This window comes from Aptenodytes patagonicus, chromosome 10 (genome assembly GCF_965638725.1).
Source record: "Aptenodytes patagonicus chromosome 10, bAptPat1.pri.cur, whole genome shotgun sequence".
Taxonomy (NCBI): domain Eukaryota; kingdom Metazoa; phylum Chordata; class Aves; order Sphenisciformes; family Spheniscidae; genus Aptenodytes; species Aptenodytes patagonicus.
Window position 1 is genome coordinate 23,263,795 of NC_134958.1, and position 24,516 is coordinate 23,288,310.

Below are 24,516 nucleotides of genomic sequence, written 5' to 3' on the forward strand. Positions count from 1 at the left end.
AGAAACTGTACAAACTGCAGTTTTGTTAAAACCACCTTTCCCATTTACTTGTCATTGACAAGAAATGCATTTTGATCTAAGCCCATTTATGAAAAATGCAGATTTTTTTTTCCCTAGAAAATGTATTTTTGCAAGGAAAATTTATCACCCGTGTCACTTACTTTTACTGGTTAAGTGCTCCTAAGTACCCTCCACTGAAGTAGCTATGTTCTTAGGTTTTTTCCAATTCCGAGGTACAGAAAGTTCTTTATTCATGAAGATCAGATCAAGATTTTTTTCCCCTCACTTTTAAAGGAAATACGCAATACTGAGTAAAAAAAGTGCTGTTATTTCTAACCTAACCGCATCTCCGAAGAGCTGGTATATGCACATAGTCTGTTCTGCTTGATCACTGAACTAAGCTTCCCTCTTACCCTTTAAGGATGGCACAGACACACACAGAGTCCAGCAAGAAATAAAACGCTGTTCAGTTGTAATCTTCAAAGTTAGGCAAACTTTGCAGAAGACATGCGATTCCAGAACTGTACAACCTGGCTACTTTTATGTAGTTCTTAGTAGTTATGGCAAAAAGCAAACATAGAGTTTCAACCCAAATTAATGTTTGAGCAAATTTCTTAACTATGCATCATTGTTTATACATAAATAAATGGTTTTGATATTAAATAGCTAAATACTAGAACATACCAGAAATTAAGTTCTCACAACCACAACATACCTCCTTGATGATGTGCCTTGCAGAGATCTAGCTTTAAGTGCAAGAACACATCCATCCAGGTCCTCCTCTCTCCCACAAGCTGTGCTCAGGGAACATCCTGGATAATCATTTCTTGGCCACAACTTTGCCTACTGCACATCATCCAAAAACTGTAACGGACACAAAATTACTTATTTCTACAAGGTCTTCTCTCAGCGTACTCATTTACAGCACCTTGGTACATTATAAAAAGTAATACTCTAAATTTATTGAAGAGAAGTTCTTTATTAGCCCATTGAGAAAAAGGCAAAGCATGGAGATCTTCTTGAGACCGTATAATGAGCCTGCAGTAGAAGCAGGATTAGACATCAGCATCTCCTGGCTCGTAACTCAATTCCTCCAAGCCACATTACATTAAATACCACAGTAGCTGCTCATCCAGGCCTCCTATAATTTCAATGGCAGTTATACAGACAGCTCTCCTAGTCATCAGCTTGGAAGCCCAAAGCTAGATATATCCAAGATGCAAATAAACCTTAAAAAGCCAATCTAGTCACCTAAAAATTGGAACAATTTCTCAAGTGAAGTTCATTTTCTACATCTGATTTATTACATCAAGTAAATTGCATCGGTCAAGCACAACTCAAGGGCTTGACAACCTCATTATTGAGAGGTTCTGTGCAATGCTATGCAGCGCGTTAGCGAATACAGTTTACAGCCTTCCTCCTCTGGTCTTAAGTCTCCTACTCACTAAGGAATCATCTTCACTTTTTGCAATCCCCTGACAAAGGGGCTAGGTATCTTCCAAGCTGTACAAGATCTGAGGGAGCAGTATCATGGAGCATTTCTTTCACCACACAACCCTATCCCCTTTCCTGGCCCTCGAGTTTGATTCTGTACATGGCTGGAGACAGGGCAGCAGAAGGAATGAAAGTGATTCTGTACTGCCTATCACGTGGATACGACCATACCGTATACAAAGGGACAGGTAATTGCATAGTCAACACATTCTGACATTTAGCCTTCAAATACTTGATTTCACAGACAAAATTATTACTACAAAGGTTTTAAGTGAAGTTCTGAAAAGAAAAACAGCGAAGACAAATTTTATTAATGAAACTGCAACAATCCCTCCGCCATGCCACAGCAGTAGGATGCGAAGCCAGAGGCTTCAGCAGTCCAGGAGAGTCCGAGCTACATGATTAGCTGAATGAACTAGCAGAAGGAGGAGGATTTATCCAGCTCAGAAAAGCAGAGAACTACAGAGAACACCATGCTGAGGAGCACGAAGTGCTAGAGCATACTTGGAATTAAACTCTAAATCTTCCTTCAAGTATGTACAAGATGCGCCTCAACCCGCAGAAGTCACTCAAGTATTACTAGTTGTAAATGGAAAAAACAAGAAGTCTATCAAGGTTCCAGTATTTGCGATTTCAACACAAAACAATACTTGAAGCTTCACCATGGTAGTTTTCAGAATTACTTTTCAGGAAGAAACAACGCTCATTCTGGACGGTGCTGCACCTGTAACGTCTTTGGATGGTTGTGAAAGAAATACTATGTTTTTACTAAATACAAACCTGCCTTTTCTGGTTATTGTACCTTTTTAGACTTTGATACTACATGGCAGGAATATTTCTTAACAGAAGTGGTTTGCCTGTACTTTTTCTGAAAGTAATTACAAAATGAAGGTTTGAAAATAAAAATTTCTATGAATATTTAAATAAGAAATGATAATATAAGGAGATTATTTAATCGAGGTGGGAGAAAAAAAAAGGTTATAAGTTATCACCAAGTGCTTTCTGAATTAATGAAACTCGCACATACCTAAAGTTAGTATCATGGCAGCAATACAGCTACCTCATCACCACCAAGCAAGTTATATATAAAGCTCAAAGCTAAGTATTATCAAATGCAAAGATAAGTGGAAGAAGAGGAAGAAAAACAGATGGATTCACTTGGGGAAAAAAGACAAGAGGTGAAATAAATAATTTAGTGAACAGTCTTTAAATGGATATATAGAACTGATAAATCTGTATGAAGAAACTCGGTGCCACTGTCACGCTTCAGACCTTTTAGATCTTCGTATATCTGTTCTCTCAATAAAAGCTTTAGGAAAGCTTTAACTAAGTAGGAGTAAGCAGTGACTGGAAAAAAGATCATCTTGGGAATATTTTTAAGCTAGTATCATTATACTTTTACAAATACATACAAATTTATTTTTCCAAGATGAATTACAGACACAGTTCCCCAACATTTTGTAATTTTTTTTTAATCCATGTTTTGTAAGAGCTATTCCAACTCTTCACCCTTCTTAAGATCTAACTGGTACTGAAGTATCACAGATTTGCATTCCAAAAGCCAATTAAAAAAACATACTGTAGTAAGGCACTGATTAAAGAGTGTTGTGGCTTTACATAAATTAGGCAGTTCCTTTGACTTTCCCTAGTTCAAATCCATCATAATAATGGCAAAAACCTATATATTATACAGACTATAGGACCACCATACCATCTCCCTCCACTACCCTGATGTTTGTGTGGTCATATTCTGGTTTCAAAGAAAGCAAGCAAAACCACTTTTAAAAATAAATTAATTATTGCACAAATGCAGTTTAGAGCATGATAACATGCTTAAGTTTGCACAGCAAGAGGAAGTAAAGAAGGAAGAAATACTGGCAATGACAATCTCAACCTTCATTTGCTAGAAGGAACCAAAATGTGGAAGCACACACTTAACAGGAAAAAGAGATACAGTTTACAGTTTCTAAAAATCAAAGATTTACTACTAGAAGTCTGGTAGAACAGTGAACAACTTACTATCAAGGTGCACTAGCATACAATTTAAATCAGCACAATTAGTCTGTAACTTGAAAGTGTTCTTTGTAACGTAATACTTTAGCAATACTTCTGACTTTTTAAGTCACATGAGAAACTGGATTAAAGAAGGAAAAGATCAATTTCTATAGGAGTCTCAGGTGCCACAGAAACACTGATTCTCACACCTCAAAAAACCTGAAGAGTAAAAGGCTTCTCATCTATTATCACATATGGAAAAGGTTCTTTAAAAGCACATTGTCAAACGCGCTACAACCTTGCCAATCCACGCCACCATCAATTTTCCCCTGCCGTGACACGTTTATAGCACTGTGTCAAAAACATAAATTGAAGCAAGAAACCAAGAAAGTAGGTCTCTAACACAAAGCATTCAGTCATTGTCTGAACAGTCCACATTCAGGTATTGAGAGTGTGTGTTTTGGTTTGATTTTTTCATACAACGGTTGACTAAGCCCCTCTGTCACCTTGCAACACCTTGCGTTACCAGTATCTGTCATCCTATGGCAATAAAAGAGCTTCAGTTTCTGACGTTCAAAAATTTTAGATCCGTCAAACTATAATATATAAAAAGTCCTTTAAATAATTTGAGAAATTTATCAAAATTTATCAGCCTCTTAGACCTTCATGCGAGACTCACTACAGGTAGATTGCTCAGCATTATCTATCGGCTGTTAGGGAAAGCAGTGCAGTTACAAGACTAAAAACTCAAAACCTGTATTCATTCATATATATGATGGAACAGGGCGTGGTTTTACTGGATTTCCTTTGCCCTGGTCTACATTAGTCACCAGAATTTGTCATTTTCAGGCAATGAAGTTATTTTATTTAATGAATAAGCAGCAGTTAAAACTATGCAAGCTACGCTTCATAATATTCTCTTTTAAAGAGATCAGGTGCATCGCAGTACAACATTCACACACACCATATGAATTCAACATACCACTGCTCAGTTAAGAAGGGAATTAGCTGCCTCCCACTATTATCTTGAGACCAAGGAGACCTTACTATGCTAACTATCCCCACACTTACCACAGCCTGAAAGTTTCCAAATGAGGTCAAGAAAAGCAATATAGTTAAACCAGAATTTAAATATTCCATCTCTTATTCCAAAGCCACCCTTCCTCGCAACTAACGGATTAAACTCTCTGTAGTCTTGCACAGCTCTTGGCACTTAACTGAGTTCGTAAGTAGGTTTTCACACACCTACATTTGACAAATCTTTTGGAGCAGCGGAACAACTTATGCACACTGCAGCCAGAGGATGCTCTTGTGCAGGTTTCCGACTTAAAAGGATGGCATGAGGCAATGCAGAACACGCGTCAAGAGCATTTTCTCTAGTTCTGAACAAAAAAAATTACAATTTTTAGTGCATGGAATTGATCAATAATCTTCTAATACAGCTGTTAGGCCAACATGAGACAAAGGGGCAACTATTTGTGTGGTAAACATTCATATTGGTTTGGGTTAGACTGTATTTGTTCAGTTTTCTAGCAAAGATTTTTTGAAAACAAGACTCATCAAAACTGTATTGTTGGGTTTTTGTTTGGTTGGGTTTTTTGTTTGGTGGTGTTGGTTGGTTGTTTTTTTTTTTTTTTTTTAAATACTGAGAGATCTTTTAAAATTTCATCATTTTTAAAACTATCAACTAAAACAGTATCTTCTACATTGATACAAGAAAACTGAACTGGAAATTTTGAAGACATTTTGGATTACCTCCATTTTTAACCCCATTAACCTTACCTAATGATCACATAGACCAGAATGATAACAGAAACAAGATGCTGAATGATCTCATGTGGAAAGCAGCAGAATTAATCACGACAGCAGCAATGTAAGAAGGCGGTAATTGCCTGAGGTAAGTGTGAGAGAACTGCTTTTATTGTCCTCATTGCCAACAAACTTAGAAATGTATTTCTCATTCAGAGACTCTGAAAGTCACTCCTTTAAGCTATAAATCCCTGATTTTTTTTATTTCTGACATTTCTGATGCTTCACAACAATGCTAGAAGCTAACTTAATCGAAACAACATCAGAATAGAAATGACAGTAAGCAGCAGCTCTGGGAGATGCTGTAGCACTAGTCAGAAAGAATTCATTACCTTGAGCCATTTATTAAGCAAAGAAAATAACTGTTTGAAAAAGGCTGGCAAACATCATTAGAGAAACAAAAGAAAATTGCTTCATAGGCTTCTTTCCTAGTTACATTGCCTTAGTTTACCGTTTTTTGGTTGGTTTTTGAAGCCTCAACTCTTACAAAATAATTATAAGTCTCTTCCAGCCATACAGTTTACAAAACACTTACACAGTCTGACACTCCTGATCCCTAAGGAAATGACATTCTGAAAACAGATCACTTCCCCCCGTGACATTCGTTATTTTTACCTTCAAACTTAACCTACTTACTGCTTTCTACCCCCTAAATAAAAAGCTATTACCAAGTCATGTCTAAAGGTTACTCAAAACACCAAAGGTGAGGTTATGACTTGGGCTTCTTAACGTCTGTCAAGAAAGTTTTAAGCCTTTCATTGTTTGTTACTTTTCAAACTTCCTTGTTCACACCTGATACTCAAGAAACAGAGAAATACGAAACCCCTGCTTTCTCCACCACTCTTCCAGTTCTTTAGGGATTGTACACATCACTAGCTTTTAGGAGCTTCCTAAATGTTTCATGACAGAGGGCAGATAAATCTCAACATATAAGCAGCCAGAGAAACTTATTTTTAAGGGTATTTATACACGAAGAAAGTAGAACCCTACTCTTTTTTCCCCCCTTCTAAGCTGTGGTAAGTCTTCACTGTGATTACATGCACCTGACACTTTGTTTTAATCCATTCATTTCAGTTTTCCTGATCTTCAGCATTTCCTGAAAAATACCCACACATTAAGCCGCTTAGATGAATAGAATATATGACAACTTTCAGCTAGTAGGAAGAGAACAGTCCCAGTTTCACTGCTAAGTGATGAAACGATCTTTTCCTTTCCTGGAAAGCGCCTTCCTCTTTTTGCAAGGGCAGAGTATACATCTACATTACCATGCGGTTAGTTATACTTAACAACAAAAAAAGAGACTTACCTGCTACCGTGAGCTTTGCTGTTCTGCTGACAATGGTCCCCAGGCTTTCCACGGTTGCCACACATTGGTAATATCCTTCATCAGGTTTATTATGCTTGGAATGCACCACACTGTTTATTAATAAAGATCCATCTGGTAGCAACTGGCGACGGTCATCTGACACCAAGTTTAGAAAAGTCCCATCTTTTTTCCATTCAATTTTTGGAGAAGTTTCACAATAAGCTGAACAGTTCATTATAACAGAAGCTCCGCGAACTGACAGAATGTCCATTGGCTCCACCAGAAAGTAAAAAGGAGTGAAGGTTCTCACAAGGGATCCTGTAAAACGCAAATCACATCACACAATTTTTGGGTTAGCCTTCTGCATTTTTTTAAACATAAAATGCATCCTCATTTCACAATGTTGTAATGTGCACAAGAACTATCACTACTTGCAATATTGTTTCCCTGAACATATTAGAAATAGCTTGGTCTATATGACAGTATTTTCTGCTTTGACTATTTACACCAATGGACTCTCAAATTCAAAGCAGTTTTCATCTCTGCAACATATTAGTCTGCTCATATGGGAATCCATGTGGTTAACAGTCCTGAGCAATCCGTTGCAGGCAGAAGTCTGCCTCATCAGAACTTATGCAAACTAATAGATGTGCTCAAGCACCACATTTATAACAAGCAATACGTACTCTTTTTGGCCTTTTGTGGTATGGCTGCCATACCACAGCAGTGCGGTAATTTCTTTTGTATAACAAAGATTAAGAAACATTAAGAATAATTCAGCCCTCAAGAGAGAAAGAGTTGCCAATTCTGAGCTTAACTCATCATGCAAGTGCCATAAAACATTTTTTTATCCTGAACTAGGAGTAAACATGATTGCTTTTCCATTTTAAGTATTCCCAAGGGACTTCTATAATTAACATCTACTTTCCATTAAGAAGTGAATTTTAATTGCTGTATTTCTGGTGTATTTGGTCAAGCAGAAAGATTGTGTGTCAGTATCACTTTGACTTATCTTAAGTTAATCATCCATAGAAAACAGAAAGAAGAAAAATTCTTTCAGGGAAGAACAGTTTTCCAAATCAGCGTAATGTTGGGTTGAGAGAAAACGGGGTCTTTGTTTTTAAAGCCAACCTTACAAGTAAACATCAAGGCTCCCCGCCTATACTCTGACAAACTCCACCATTCCTCCACTTGGGGACTAGGAGTGGGATATGTGTGCAAAACATCATGGCAATATAAACTGAAATACTACTGCAAACCAGAAACAAAAGCGCACTGACCAAAAGGTTAATAGGACTTTTGCAGCGAGTCACTTCAACCCAGAGCTGCAACGATTCCTCCCATCTTTATATAAAGAAAGCAAGCTGCAAAAGGAAACACTTAAAAATGCCAGCTGAAAACAAACACACAGCCAAACTTACAAGGTCTTTCTGCAAGGCCTAGAAAATAACTATTTTCCATAGATGCGACAGCTAAATGACAATCCTAATGAATAAAGCGTATTTTACAAGCACTGTGTCTACTAATGTACTCTCAGCATGAAGTGGCAGTCTCAGACTACCCTTGCCTAAAAATTTTAACAATAACTTTTTGAAGTCCCAGGCTGTTCAGAGACCAGGAAGGAGATTCCACCGGTAATGCGCTTTTTTTTTTTTTAAAAAAAAAAACAATTCAAATGGTTTCTGTCATTAAGCTATGTTAGCATGTGCTCCAGAGCAAACATGGGGAAAAAACAGTCGGTCTTTAAAGCCTGTATATAGTCCTTAACGGGGCAGGGGGGGGGGCTTGAACTTGGGGGGAGCGGACGCTGTCTTCCAATTAGATATAGTCTTTAAGATGAATGTTCAGACAATATAATAAAGCAGTGAGGAAAGAGCTGTTCTCCATTGTACTGCACAGGTAGATACTACATTATTTTTATCTGACATTGGTGTAGCAAACCTACCCATGAACCTGTTTACTTGGTCTGGCAGTAAACAATGCATGATACAGTAAGAATGCGTTTTTCCTTTTAAGCACTTCTCCTAAGAATGCGAAGGCAATCCCTAACACTTGTGAAAGGCCCTGTTAGAAAAGGGTTAAAATGCATTCACAAATACAAAATGAAGCTTCTACCGCACACACTAAACCCTTTAGAAAGGGTCATAAAAATATTCATCTCAAAACTATTTAATCTTTCACAGTAAGGTCGATAATGAAATGCTGAAGTATGTTAAGACCACCTTGAAGAGGAATATGCATTTAATAACCAGATTTGTTTCATTAGGTCACAGAATAATTATGAAGCCTGTATTTTTAGAAAAAGCACAAAGATGAAGGAGACCTTTACTTGTAAAGAAAGTCTGTCCTGTAAGCATTTTAGCTTCTTCAATAACTTGGTTTTTTTCTTTTTAAATCGGATTTACCTTCTAAAATAGCCTTAATTAACAAATTGATATGATTCCCTCTATCACTGAATTGCACAGAAAGTCTCTCATCTCCAGAGAGACACTTCAGCTTCCCCTGGAGAGAGACTCCAGCCTTCCTGCACAAAGCCTATTGTCTTTGCTACTGAGAATTCACAGAAACTTGAAGATAAGGCAGGAGGAGTGGTGTGAAAGAAACAGATAAATTATGCTTTTCTAGGTTGTATCATTCAAATATTCTTCTACCTTCAAGAACTCAAAAATGAAATTAAAAAAAAAAGTATAGAAAGACTGAAGTTTCCCTAGTGACAGTAACAGCCTCAGACAAGACTAGAGACCTGTTATGTTCGGATCCAAATCCTTGAGATTGTCTTTCCTGAAGAATAAAAAAAAAGACAAAAAAACCACACACAACCAAAAAACCCCAGAACAAATTACAAAATTTCTAGGTGCTGCTTGTGTTACTTCGGTTTGTATAACCACTAATCACACCTACGTGCAGATGTACTTGATTTTCTGCATGCAGAGTACCGAGTTTCGGCTCGAACATACCAAATGGCAGAAAAGAAACAAAAGTCATGAGCAGCATGAAAATGTTTTAACCTGTTTGTCAGTACAATCTCTTCCATCGCTCCAGAAACCTAAAGGTCTTTTTCAAAATTAAAGATTCAGCTTTATTGTCCCTGGGTTTTCCAAGAGAAAGCATTCTACCCAAGCTATCAACCTTTTTTCCCCCTCATTTGCAAGTTTCTGTAAGTTTTGCCAATGTAGATCCAGGCCCCTACCAGAAGAAATACAAACATTCTTTAGTTTTGTTTTTCTCTGGTTTTTCAAATAAAACCTAGGAAACCCTTGAAAAGGGAAGGCCAGCTGCTTCTTTGCCTAGTCTGGCTTTGGTGCAGATTGGAGCAGAGCAGATCAAATCCATTGATGGGATAAGACTACTCTTATCCTGGAAGCAACAAGGTGCCCAAGGAAATCACATCGCAGAGTATAGAGCAGAGGATGTCAAGAGAAAGCATGCCAAGAAGAAACAGCAGCACAGAAGGGATTAGAGACTTCCAGAAGGAATGGGAAGCAGATTCTCAGCCAGGTTTCAGAGGTAACAACAACAAAAAAAAAAACCCTCTTGCCAAGAGCCCCATGAAGACACAGCACAGCCTGCTTCAACTCAGGATACTACCCTGCTCCTGCGCAGAAATTAGTGGATGTTTAAAAAAAAAAAAAAAGGGTTGGTAAATAATTATGTCCCATACTGAAGGAAGTTAAACTAGAATTGAGACCTCTCTGCCCCGCAGTCTCAGAAAGGTTTTGCAATTCAGAGTTAGGGCACTCTGAAGTGCTGGTGGACTGTATCCACACTCCAGCCAACCGAGTTCATACCTCAATTTAAGCCTCAATTCGGCATGAAAAGGCTTTGTACATATAAGACCTTAATAAACATCTATTTCTGACAACAAGCCATTTCTCCCACTCCATCAACCTATTGATTATTCAATTATATGACACCACATTATTAAAGACTGAATTGGTGTATTTTGTGAAGTCCCTTCCACATACTTATCTTGGGGGGGGGGGGGGTGGGGTGTGTATGTACATAGGTATGTACATATCAGTGGCTTGATTTGTGTTAATATTGGCCCAAGAAACTTAAATAAAAGCAAGACAAGTCTATCTTCCTGCTCAGAAACAGTTCAATCTTGCTCATTCCCAACAGATTTCCCCGCCCCCCGATATGCTCTTGAAGACCAGGACACAGCAATTCCTACAGGCATTCCGTTCCAGTGCTTCACGCTCTCCGTTATTAGGACTATCAAGCAGTATTGCTATGATTTAAGCACATCTTTTTGCCACTGTGGGCATAGAGAACAGGCTGTTCACCTTTCCCAACAGCCGTCTACATATTTGAGGGCTTCAGTCCTTCTCTAGCCTTTTCTTTAGGCTTAGCATTTCTAGTTTAGTACTAGGTAAAAAAACCCTAGTACTAGGTAGATAGCAGGGCTCTGATAATTAACTCTGAATCCTCTCCAACCAGCCCACGTTCCTCCTGAAGTGCTGTGCCCAAAACACGATGGCGATCCCCAGCAGAGACAAGATCAGTGTTAGGCGCAGGTACAGTGTCATTTCACCTGTTTTGGAGGCTCTACAACTCCCTTCTTTGTCCCTCCCAACATAGAGGCATTAGGTTTTAGCGCAGAAGCATAACACTACTGGCTACATTGATCTGTAATCCCTTCACTACCGTAATCCCTAGATCCTTTTCTCGGAAACTGCCGTGAGGCTTGTTCTTTTCCATTCTACGTTTGACTAGCTGACTACTCCTGCCTAACCGTATTAATTTCCACTTGGCTCCTCCAAATTCTCCCTCTTTCCAAAAAAGTTTACCAATTTTGAACTCTAACCTTGCCCTCCCTCTTGCAGCTTTAACTCATGTGAAAATTTAACAAATTAGCTTACTCGGTCATCTAGGCTGTGAGTGAAAGACAACTAATAGAAGTTTACTCAGAATATACAAGTGCGAAATGCCGCACAAAGCAGCCTTCAATATCATCGTCTTTACTACTTCTCTCAACACTTATCCACCCCTTTTCATAGCCATCCTATGTCAGTTAAGACCACATTTCCCTATTTCCCTACAAGAGCGTAATGGGATGGTAGTGGCTGAGGAAAGAATAGGGGAAGTTATTTTTTTTTTCTATGAAACTTTTTTAACTACTAAGGAAATTCGAATGGTCTGAAAAATATTTCCTTGACAATTCCACATCGGTTAACCCTCCTACTCACATTATCTTCCAGAAGTAAGCAAAAAAAAAAGAAGTTTGTTCACTCACCCCTCAATTTTTCCAGGAACTGAAGCCAAACTGGCTACTTTTATACATCCCTAGCTCCTCCTCTCCTCCCATTTAAAATATTTTTGGTTTTTCTAGTCCTCCTTGTACCTCATATCTCCTCAAATTCTCAAAATTAACCAACAGTTCTGAAATTGTTTCAGCCAAGATAAAACTCATCACACAGAACTGGTTTGAAAATATTTAACACATGAAGCACTTTTCGCCTGTCCTTTGCTAAGCCTAGCTGTTCTCTCATCCTCTCAGTATTAGGACGAAGGACCATAAGCATGCAACTCTTCTCACTGAAAAAGGACCAGAGAAAGCACATTTGAGATATGACACCGAGTTCACAAAGTTAAGATGAATCTGCCTGAACCTCTCCTTATAGCATGCTTCCCCAAAGACCATGAAAAGGCTTTTAAAGTCAAAAGAAGGAAGTTTTAATACAACACTTCCCAGCTACAGGAAATCTGAAAGCAGCTAGGTTAAGACAGAAAGAGCTCATCAATCGCTCTTTCCAAATGCTGCATTTTCAAAGGGCGGTATACCTCAGCGGAAAAAAGAAATCCAAGACTTCCTTTAGCCTTCTTTTTACTGCTACCATGCCTACAGACAGACTTCTTTTATTTTTTGTATGTTCTGCTAGCTGCATTGCATTTTGTGCAGCGGTACATCTTTAACAAGGCTTCAGGTGAGGAAATGCCTAGAAGAGTAAATGCAAAGCAGGTGCTCAAGTGGGAAGAAGCTTCCCTTTGTTATTCAGTTAATTTCTGAAAGACACAAGCACTCCAATATCAAACTTAAATCATTTAAATGTGGGCTTTAACAACCGCCTGACACAAGCTTTTCAGAAATTATGGCATTCAGGAAACTAACTTAAGACAAAACCACTCTGATCTCAGTTCTGCTTAGTACCTATAAATTACCTCAAACTGGTGCACGGCAGTATGTATCAGAAGACTTCCCTACTATAGATTCAGCTTTAATCCACTGTAGCCACCAAGACTGTTCGGTAGTGATGTACTCCTGACGACTACCGTCAACTGCATTCAAAGCAGAGGACTTTAATACCAGATTTCACATAACTATTGGAAGGAAACTGCATTCCATTTTACAAGGACCAAATGCAATAACCATCCAGAAAGAAAATGTGAAGCACGGGTATAATTTCAGAACCACTTTTTCCAAACAGAATGATAAGTGAAGGCAACCAAGCACATCTTTCATCAAAAGTACCTGACTTTAGATTAGTAGTACACAAGGATTCAGTCGTTGGAAGGAGTCATACAGGGCTTTGATGAAGAACGATTACTTACTTTTACATGCTGGGGAAAGATGTGTCAATTGGGGAGGGGGGGGGATGATACTTGTCCTTTTAAGTTGGACTCCGAAGCAATTTAAAAGTACATATATAACACCCTTGAAAATTCACGTTTAAAATAGAAGCATTTGACAAAATCCTGATCAGACTGGCAGGAACTATTATAAAGCCCCTTTTTCTGTACTGCAAGTCAATGATAAAAGACCCAAGCTCTCTTGCTGCAGGATTGAACTTTTAAAAGGCTTTTCACCAGAATTTAATTAACATTCCCAATGGGCCTTGTAATCCTAAAAACAATGTGTCATGCCCTTCCTAACCTAGATCATTTAAAAAAAGCTGTCTTCAAGAATTAGCCAAACATATTTTAATTGAAGATGTTACAAACACTATTGTTTGCAAGCTGCCAGCAAGAGCTCACAATGAACTTGTTTTGTGGTTTCATTAAAATATTCATGGCTAAGGAGTGCATTATCTATATGGATAAATTGCTACGTGCATTAATCTCTCAATAAAATTTAAGTATTATCAGGTTGGTAATTTTTTTTATTTCCTTGACAACATTGGAAACATTCTGCACTGCCCAATAAGCAATATTTATATAAGATATTATAATATACCACAGCAGAACAAATCTTTAGGCAAAAATAGATTTTATGCTTAACATTACATTTTTCCATTATGGCAGAATACAGACCACCCAACCAAATTAAAGTGCATATGATGGCAATATACATCACCCAAACAAATATGTTTTAGGATTTTTTTTTTTTTTTTTTTTTTTTAAAAAGCACATCCAAAGCCCCATCATATACATGGCGGTTGGCAAGTTCACTACTCCCGAAAAACCAAGGCCAAATTCTCTAAACTCCATCCTCTAAACACCATTTCATTTCTATCTTTGCAAAGACTCTACAAAACATAAATTCTGAGACAAAAATGATACTGCACTTAAGCATCAAGAAAAAAAAGGAGAAAGTCTAAGAGCTACCCCGGACTGCAGATGTACTATATAAATCCTGCTGGTACTTTAATAATTCCAGTGGTAGGCTGACAGCGGAACCTAGGAGAGCAAGTGATGTAACATTATAAGGTAAGTAATGCCATGTATAAATCTAGACTTTCCCAGACTTACTAGATTCCTTTCTCCTTCAGCACAAGCAGATTTCCTCTTTTTATGATTTAATACACTATAACAAAGATATTCATCAAAAAGAGCAACTCATCTTCGCCCCAGCACCATTAAGCATTGTGGGCTAGCAATGATGTTTGAAGGATGATATGGTGCCTCAGATTTGCCCTGGCCTACGAGGCAAGGGGCTATGTTCTGAGATCCGTAAGGGAGAGACATCCTTTTCTTTGCGATATGGGGAAACAACCCGTACAGAACCCCTTCCCCCCTTTACTAAAAAGGGCTTATTCTGTGCTGCAGAAGGACAGGAAGGAAATTGCTTGTTCAAGCAAATTCTCCTGAAAGAGAGCGGCATAAAGCCGGATGCTTTTGTCCTTCTCTTTCGTTGTGTCAAGCCTGTGCGCAGGTGCCTTCCTACAATACAGGCCAGGCAGACAATACTGAGTGAATACTAACAGCCTACGATACCACCAGAAAACCTGTACCCTCATTCTCCTCAATAAAATTTTAAGTTTAGAGAAATTATTCTTTATGGTCCGTTGTGAAGAGCTTTTTGTCAATACCAACAGGCCTACGTGCAGGCTGTCATCAACACACAGATGGCAGCTTCTAGTTATAAGGAACTCTGCTCTGCCTTTTTGCTCCCGTGTTTTTCAAAAGGCAACCATCTAGAAATATGAAGCTGTGAAAAAGCTAAGTATTTTTGCATATTATTCTCTCATGGTTTAATGTTACTGAGTTGAGAAAATTTTTGACATCATATACTAACAAGAACACAAAAGTCAAGATCCTTATCATTATCGTAGGAATTACTATAACATACAAAAAAATAATACGTTTCAAGACTTTGCCTTCGGTAACTTAGGAGTATCCTTCCCTTTCAGACAGCACAGTCAGTAAACAAAGAACAAATTCAAGCTAAGCAAACTACATTTTGCAATGATGCTTTTACAGCTTTGTCTACACTTCCAGTTACCTTTCACTTGTTAATAACAAATTATTGTTGGCTTAATCTTAACTGACCTTCCTGACAGACCTCAAGCACGAAAGTATATTAAAAAAAAATTAGCCCATTAAAAAAAAGGTATGCAGAAATAGAATTAAGAAAAAATTATCCAAATAGCATACAGTGTGCCTGCAGTAACACACTGAAAAGTAAGCATCCATTGCATTTACTCTAAGCACTCTTTCTGTAAGTGATACCATCTCCTCATATATTATTAAATAATGGGAAGGAAAACAAGATAATGATCAACAGCAAAATCCAAACACAGATTGTAATCTCAAATACCAAACGTCTTAGGAGATGCATTTACGTCTGGTGTTTAGTTGCATGGCCTTTCTAGCACCTCTAGGGAGTTAGAAATTTTTACCTGAATTTTGAACGCATGGAAGCAACTTCCCTATTTACAGCGTTGTTGCTCTTAATTGTCAAAAGTTCTGTGACGATGGCTCCCTTAAACAGCCAGCTAACAAGCGCTGCCACGCTGAGTCACAACCCTTATGCCCTTTTTCTAAGGGGCTGCCGTTCCATTAAGCTTGGAAAACTGAAGTAGAAAAGATGGCACAAACCCCTCTTGCAGCAGTTTCCCCTAAAGCACGGTTCACTATAACCACTTCTCATGGTACGCTCGTGCAACTTGTCCAGAAAGAAATCCCCACCAAGATGTTTCTCTCGTCTGGTCCAGAGTTCCACTGTTTGACGGTTACCTTCTGACAAGGATTTCTTGATCTGCCTTAAACCTATACTCAAACCTGTCAGAAACAGAAAACTGTCAACCAGCCGTGCTTCAAAAACAAGTTCTATTGGACTTTTTATTCCTCCCGGTGTGCAAGGACAAAGAATCCTTTATAGCCAATAAGACCAAAAATTTGGATTTCTTTCAAGTTGCTTAAAAACAACCCTTGGGTTTTATAGAACTCACTTCTAGTAACTGAGTCCCACAAACCTCTCATCTCCTGCAAGGAACATCCTTTCAAAGAGATTTTGCTTTTATAAAAAAGGAAAAGCAAGTCAGACCATTTAATGCCATATATTCGACCTAAGCCAATGAAGGAACTACTCTGAATACTGCAAAATTTCTTTTCATAACCATTTCAGAGGGAGAGCTTAAAGGATTTTTTTATCAACCTTTCCCTTTTTTTGTGGGATCACCAAAGCCTTTTCTCTCATTTCAGAAAACTATCAGTTTTCATTCAAATGGCCAATCTCTGACTGACACACCCCTTTAAGCTGCATCAGATTTAAAAATGGTACCGTGTACTACTTGATACAAAGGACAACACATTCTTGCATATGACATCCCCTTCTACTGCTATTAATGACAGAAATAAGCTAGAATGATAAGGTAAAACCTTTTTGACTTAAACTCCAGGCACAGAAGTTACCTTAATCAAAATCTCTTGGGATTAGTTGTTCAATAAATGATCTAACAGCAGAGCTAAGATGCTTTCAGGGTGATGACTGTCATCAGGGTAGCAAGCACTATGAAAACCGATGTGCACTCTACCTCCTAACAAAGCCTTCATCCAGTGTCAAACTTCTCTTTTTTCATCTGTCAAAATAAGCTAAAGTGATTACCTTTCATAGGAAATTAACAGTATGCCAGGAGTTTTGGGGGTTTTTTGCCCATTCCAGCCCATTTTTGAATGCTTTGTATGGCTCTTATTCCCCTGCAATTTTCTTCCTCGGACTTCAAGCAAAAAGATAAATTTAGTTTCTTTGCTTGTAACTTCACAGCCCTGGCTGAAACCCCATTACTGGAGTACCCAATTTACAGTTGTCAGCTCCGGTAGCTTTTATAGTAATCTGCCTTCAGAGTGCTTATAGTTTTCATAATCTTCCTGATCAAGTATGAAAAAGAAAAGAATGGCAAGCTATTTTTACTTATTGTTAATATTAGCAGCGCTTCCTTCAGAAAGCACATCAGTTACAGGGGACCAGAGTTCAATTATTTTTTTTTTTTTAATTCTTCCAGTGACCATTTTCATTACTTTATCAAACTGGTCTGAGAAAAGATACATCTAGCATTTCTACAAAAGATTACTAGAGGGCACTGTAAAGACACCTACAAAAGGAAGAAAATTTATTTCTGTTCATCATCGTGAACAATAGTACTTTGACTTTTCCACAGAAATAGCTACCATATGTTAGCTACTGACAATACTACATTTGTTATAGCAGGTGAAGAGGAATTTCCATTTTTTCTGGAGTAATGGATTTCCTTTCCTAGAGTTCCAGTCGTCTGGGCACTCAGGCACATAATTTACCTCTTCAGATACGTGCAACAGTAAAAACAAACAGTGGCTTTCAAAGGGTTAAAAACCAGAAACCCCATTTGTAAGATTCAAAATACATACTGCACACAATGCAGGCAAGATGCTAAACATCTAGCAAAAGATTCCTCCATCTTAACCTCCTTACACCCTGTTTGGGCTTCGGTCAAACCACCCAATGCTTACCCAGGGCTCCGGGTGCTCAGACTTGAGTAACTGGTTTGCCCAAACCCTCACCAGGGCTAGACAAGCGGTTTAGCTCCCTATGGAGATTCCCTGTTGGTTTGCAAACCAAGCCCAGATAATCAGGGAGCAGATTCCTTGCCTCAGTCATTTTTTTTTTGCCAGACTGGTACTTCAAAAATGGCTTAGAATGTAAGTACAGAAAAAAAATCCCCACACATCACAAGAGAATTGTTTGCTGAAACCAATTACTTAAATATTTTCCAAGTAGTAAACACACTGCGGCATCCAAGAACTCTGCATGAAGGGTAAAGTAACATTTCTGCTTCTCAGACACCAACAAGGTTATGGGGCACCCAACAGAACACATTCAACATAGCAAATTCATTTAGAGATGCACTTTAAGCGAGACAAGAGTTGCACTTCAGTGAACGATCTCCCTGCGTGCTGGGGATTTCCTCCAGCCCACCTATTCAATTCACTGCTTCAGGCTGATTACAGAGATTACAAAGGATGCTCGCAGGAGAAGTGTGAAGGGCAAGGGGGAACGCTGTTATAAAGTCACGGGTGCTCCAATCACTGGCAACAGTCAAAAATGTCATACAGGAAGATATATGAGGAGGAAAAGAAGAAACCTGGTTTCTATGGGAAGCTGAAAGTGAAAAATGGGTGGAACATTAAAAAAAAAAAAAGACGCAAGCAAGAACCAAACCGAAAGTTGCTGAACATCATTTCCAGTCTTTCTAAAGAGAGAGACCTGTCGTGCTTCATAAAAGCGGAAAAAGTTATTAACAAATACCTTTAATTCTAGATCAAGCAAAGACTACATAAGAGGACCTGGAAACAGAAGAACAGCCGCATCAGATCAGAGCAAAAAGAATCCTTTTAACTCAGTGTCTTGTCACAGCACAGTCGAGAGCAGATGCTAGGGAGCACCTAAGAACAGAATAAACATACAGCAAAACTTTCCCAAATTCAGCCTCTGAGCATCTCGCCACTTGCGACTGAGGGACTTCCGCAGCCAGAAGTGGGTTTGGTTCTTTAGCTCAATAGCTCTTGGAGAAAAAGTACCAGCAACCTCTGCTGGCACCTCTGAACTGCCTTGGCGGGGTGAGAGGAAAGAGGGAAGGGGAGAGGGCAAAAGAATACGATTTTCAGCATTCAATTTGAGGGTCCCTAATTTAGAGGACTAATGCTGAAAGATTAAGACAACCGGTTAATTCTGTACACTCAGCATCGCTAATTGTACAGCCTGTTTCACTCTTCTGGCTTCCTACGCTACTAAAGCAATTCCTGTCCAATCACACTATTGATCCACAATATATAAAAACATAATAACCTTAGCAATTTATAAATGAGGATTTTATTGATCTTCCAGGGTACTAGTGAAAAAAATGAGAACAGTAGAAAGGTAAGGAAAAGATGCACATAACAAACACTACTACAAACATACTGCAATATTTAAGAATCACATTTTTAAAACATATTTACACTAGTTTTTCTATCCAAGAAAATTCAACATTTGTGGCAGACTTCATTACATGGGTAAATTAAGTTGCAAATAAAACTGACCCTTCACAAGTTTAAGTCATAACGCTACTCTTGTGAAAGCAAGCTGACAAACTATGGAGTTCAAAATAGAGACTTTTTTAGCAGAAAGGTATATATAGCCATATGACAGGCACATAATCAGCCACATGGAAAGGACAGAGATGCAGCATGTGCCCTCAAGTGACACGGAAAACCATGGCGCATTCCAGCTACGGCACCACCAAGATAAATAACGCATCAGGGAACTGGAGGAAATAACAGGTAACCAGTAGTATCACTGATTTTTTTAGATTTGAGTGCAAGGGTTCGCTCTATTTGTTGTTTGAGAAGCCCAGAATAAAAACTGTGCAGTCTAAAGATAAAAACCTTAAGAGATGCCCATCTTTGTTCCAGTTAGTGAAACACAAGCCTCTGATACAGAGAGTTGACCACTGCACAGCATCGGAGCATCCACGCTAACCGAACACTACACAAAGCATTCATCAGATTCTGCGCAGTCCCAGCTCTCAATGTTTTTACCCCTCATCCATCTCTCTGCTTATTTTTAAATTGAGGGTTGACTGTTCATGTTTGAAGACGGTGCTAGCATTGTAATAACTGAGGGAGACAAATGCCTTGGGGTAGAGCATTTGATGGTCACTGAGGAAAAGCTACTATAATTACAGTTAAATTCATTTCTCTAGCAAGAGCGAAAAATCACACACTCGACACTAACTGAACTACAGAAAAATAAGCGAGGCACTTTACACTAGACAAACAGAAGATTAGAAATTTGCCTAGTTTCAAGCCCTTGGAAAATATTTAAATCACAAGGTTCATTCTTCAAGTTGTCTTTTAATCAAATGGAGAGAAGAGGCAAAAAGTATCTGGATTATGTACCCCAGGAACACGCACCCACAACCAAGTGCACCCACTCGCAGATTGAAGCCCGTGGTCATAGTCTGCATCAACAAATCACACAGGTGAGAAGAGCTTGCCACACATGAAACGAAAATACTCAATCGGCAAAGAAAATAGAGGAAAAGACAGCTTTACTATTACAACCAATATGTCTCAACCGCACAGTAAGAAGCAGCAATATTTTTTATACTTAATTTTTATGTTACTGTAAGAGCACTGCACAGAAAGACAAGACAACAGGTATATGTATTAAACAGCCATACCATCCCCTTGTACAGATACATTGTTATTGTGTTTGTGGTTCTGGGGTACCACTGCACCATCTCGTGAACATGAATTTTCCAGTGATACCATCTTTGGCAAAGGTATTTTAAAGTTAAACATTTATAGACATAATATAGTAGCAACCATTTAGAAGTCTGCATAAACTACCTTGGTAAATTTTAAGCGACAAATCATTAAGTCATGTACTCCATGCCCTTCATTAATTTTTATTTATATTTACATATACACACCCCCATCATAAACTTTATCTATATATATGCACGCCTTATATATAAATTATATATACATACACCTACAGTCATGTACACCTACCTCTGTTCTTTATAGTAACTGATTATTTTTCAAACTTCAATTATTTTTTCAAGACAAGCATTTGAAAATGATAAAAACCATCAAAAACATCAACCATCAAATACCTCTTATTAGTACCATTGATGAATTACCCATATAAAAAAAATAATAATATAGCTTACAAAAACAGAATGTTACTGAACCAGATTTCAGAAAAACTTAGCAGATCCAGAACTGGTAAAAAATGAAGATGTATTTGCAGATGCAGAAATTAAAATCTGATATCCAGATCAGCTCCACATATTAAAAAAAAGAGGATAACTAGTCACAAACGAACAACATTTTAACTGTGGCCAAGAATAAGTGAAGAAAAAACACTCAACTACGTCACAGACTGGTGCCCACGAGGAAAACAGTTTAAGCAGTAACTCGAACACACGTCACCGAGTTAACAACTCCTTCAAGTTACTCTTTTTTTTTCCTCCTCTGAGCAGTGGATAAAACTCTTCATTTCTGTCATCTCAACAATACACCGGTTTTACAAGTTTCAAACATTTTTTTAATCCTCTCAACTGTGAGTTCTGCACATTGATCCTGGAAACATTTAACACCTTTTATACAGTTTGGCTAGGTCAAGATCAATAACGGTTAGAGAATGTCATTGTGTCTGAAAACCGGAATAAGGCTTTGGCTGGCCTAGCACTCCCTTCCCAATAGGGAATATCTATCTACGACAAAATTGTTCTACAAACTTGAGTTACGGCTTTGCACCAGTGACTCCGGACTACATTCATGCATTACACAAGCTGTCCCAGGAACAGTACAGCTACCTCAGAAGCTTTGCCATTATAAGTTAACCTTGCTTCATACCCCGAGCCAAAACGTGACAGAAATATTTGCAAATCTTACTGATTCTTTATCATGAAATGCACAAACATGATCTGGAATAAAAAAAAAAAAAAATCCCCAAGTCTTATTTGCTGCAACTTATTTATTTCAAGTGCACTGAACATCCACGGAGTAGAGCAAATTATTGGATTTTTGTTTATTACTTTTTTATATATGAAATCAAACAGCTATACTTCAGGAAGGCAACTGCAGACTATTACCAACATATTTGTATTCAAAACAGCTCTATGAAAAAAAAAATCTAATTGCACTAATCCTTTATTATAACTTTGCAGTCATGTTATTTTATCCAGTTGACATTTTTCCATAACAGATTCCTACTAAGCTGCTAGTGAGCTCTTTATAAGCCAAGAAAAGCTACAAGAAAAATAGCCAAATGCCTCAATTTAACTCCCGATTCACAATGTCCCCTTTTTCAAAAGGGGAGCGGGTGGTATATGCTTATCTCCGCTTCTCTACTAGGGAAAGGGGAGAAGGAGAGCACCAGGGTTAACGCTGACATTCCTGCACCTTCCCGGAAAGCAGTGGAGTTGTACATCTAACTTGAACTGAGACTATAAACCATGGGATGTTAATGGAGCGTGTCTAACTGCCATCACTTTCCCTATTTGATCTCAGTTGAAAGTACAGTAAAATGAACTGAAAGACCAGTTTTAAAAGCTTTACGCAGATTCTTGTCTCTTCTGAAAGTGTATTAATGAAATGGCTTCCTGTTTCATTTTCTAAAGACAAACAAAAGCTTTCATCTAGCTTGTTTACTCACTTAATCTCCCAAATTCCCATGAAGCACTGTAGCTTTGATTGACGCAGTTTTTGTCAGACTAAAATAAAAAGCATAACTGTAGCTTTGCAAATATATTAGCAGAAATATTTGCAAGTATTAGCTTTGCAAATGTTATATAGATGTGCAAGGAAAAAATAGATTTCATTTATAAACACAGATTATTCCATCAAAGTGGGAAAGCAAACATGTTTCAAAAGAACTTACATAAGAGTGGAAATACAAATATTGCATATATTAACAAAATTATCATACAGATATGGGATTACCTGAATTACTAAATTAGTCAGAAATGCTTAAGAAAAGCAAATTCATAGGTCATCATTAGAAGAAATTTGCTTATATCCCTTTTACTCTCATTTCCCCATAACTGTGAAAGCTCTCATCTTGCTCTCACTATGTAAAAACCTCCTAAACAATGATTTGACTAAAGAGTGCAAGATAGGTTTAGCGCACAAATTCTCCTTAGATTCAGCTGAGAGATGTCTCCCTTTAGTTATATTCATTCTGCCCACTAAAAAAAGGCAAAAAAAAGAAAAGCCAGCACGGGTCATCTGTCGTTATAGATGCTACAGACTACTGGCAGGATCAGACTGCTCACAAACAGCCGACAGTTCACTTCTGAGGTTTTAATTTGCGTTGTTGTCACTTGTCCTCCCGCCATCCACCATTGCGAGAAGCCCGGCTCCATCTCCACGATAACCTCCTTATAGGTACCGGCAGGCTGCTGTGAGGTCCATCCTCCCACCCTGAGACTTCTTTGGGACAAATAAACTTCTCCTAAAACATATGCTTCAGCTCCCAAACCAGGCTGGTGGAGGGCCAAGCAAGCTCACTCCAGTTTAATAAAGTCTGTGACATTGACATATCGGGGAGCCCAAAACTGGATGCAGTATTCTGGATGCAGCCTACTGAGCAACAAGCTCGCTCCCCTCAACCTGCTGGCTCTGCTCCAGCTACCCCTGCTTGCGCTATGAATTGGCATGCACAGACCACGCTCGATAGTCTGACAGCTACCTGGCTGGCTATTTGAAAGGTTGTAGTTCAAGATTTTTCTCCGCTTAATACAAAGCGGAATTTTTCAGCTCAAATAATATCAAAACAGGACCCAGATCTGAACTCTGCGTATCACATTGAAGGACAGTACTCAATTCGCACAACTCCATTTTTATGCTGTTAAACAAACAGACCGACCTGATAAAATATTAATGTGACTAATTATGGCAACAGAACCCCAGAACGAACTAACAACTCCACAGAAACAGAGCAATACCTGCTTCCAACACTGACAACTGCACAAGTTTCAGACATCTAACAGATGGCTCAAAAAACCTGTGCAGACTGTGTTGATACCAGCCTTTGCTGCGGCTCTACCTCCTGAGTTTTTAAGATGTAAAAGCTTACCTGACTAGGGAGAGCTGAAGTGTGCACACTGAACGGAACTTTTAAGTGAAGGCAGGACACAAAGTATTTATACTTAACATTTCTTCCAATTCATAGAGTGTAACCAAATTTAAAGTGTTGTCACAAGAGAAACATTTACCTTCATATGACAAAAAGCTCTTCAACCTGCTTGGACAGCGGAACCAAACTACCTGGCAACTTACTGCCCGAAATATAATTTCAGCTGGTAATACTTCACAAAACATAATATGGATGCAGTTCTGAGCTTCCTTTCACATGTCGCAGCTGAAGTAGTTGCATGTCCCAGAACAATAGAATAATCTAGGTTGGAAGGGACCTCCGGAGGTCATCTAGCCCAGCCACCTGCTCCAAGCAGGTCTATTTAGATCAGGTTGCGTGGGGATCTGGCCAGCCAAGCTTTAAGCTTCTCAAAAGGACATGCAACAATAGACGGCAAGCAAGAAGTGTACAAGCATCCAAAGCAGGAAAGCATGGTGATAGATACGCCCCCAAACTGGCTTTCCATTATTTCATTTCTGACATGTCACAACAGTGAGCTGTGGTTAAGTATCTTCAAATTAAAAGCCCAGAAATCACAGGAAGCAGCACATAAAGCCACAATAATGGCAACATTAGGAAAGATCTT

General features: G+C 38.5%; 1 protein-coding gene across 9 annotated transcripts in view; it reads right to left on the reverse strand.

The window, feature by feature from the left end:
• NEO1 (neogenin 1) overlaps positions 1–24,516 on the reverse strand; it is a 213,063-nt gene that overhangs the window by 141,475 nt on the left and 47,072 nt on the right. For all 9 annotated transcript variants that reach the window (XM_076348557.1, XM_076348559.1, XM_076348558.1 and 6 more), the window contains exon 2: positions 6,605–6,922. In XM_076348557.1, the coding sequence (XP_076204672.1) occupies positions 6,605–6,922 (318 nt within the window). The remainder of the gene's footprint in view (positions 1–6,604; positions 6,923–24,516) is intronic.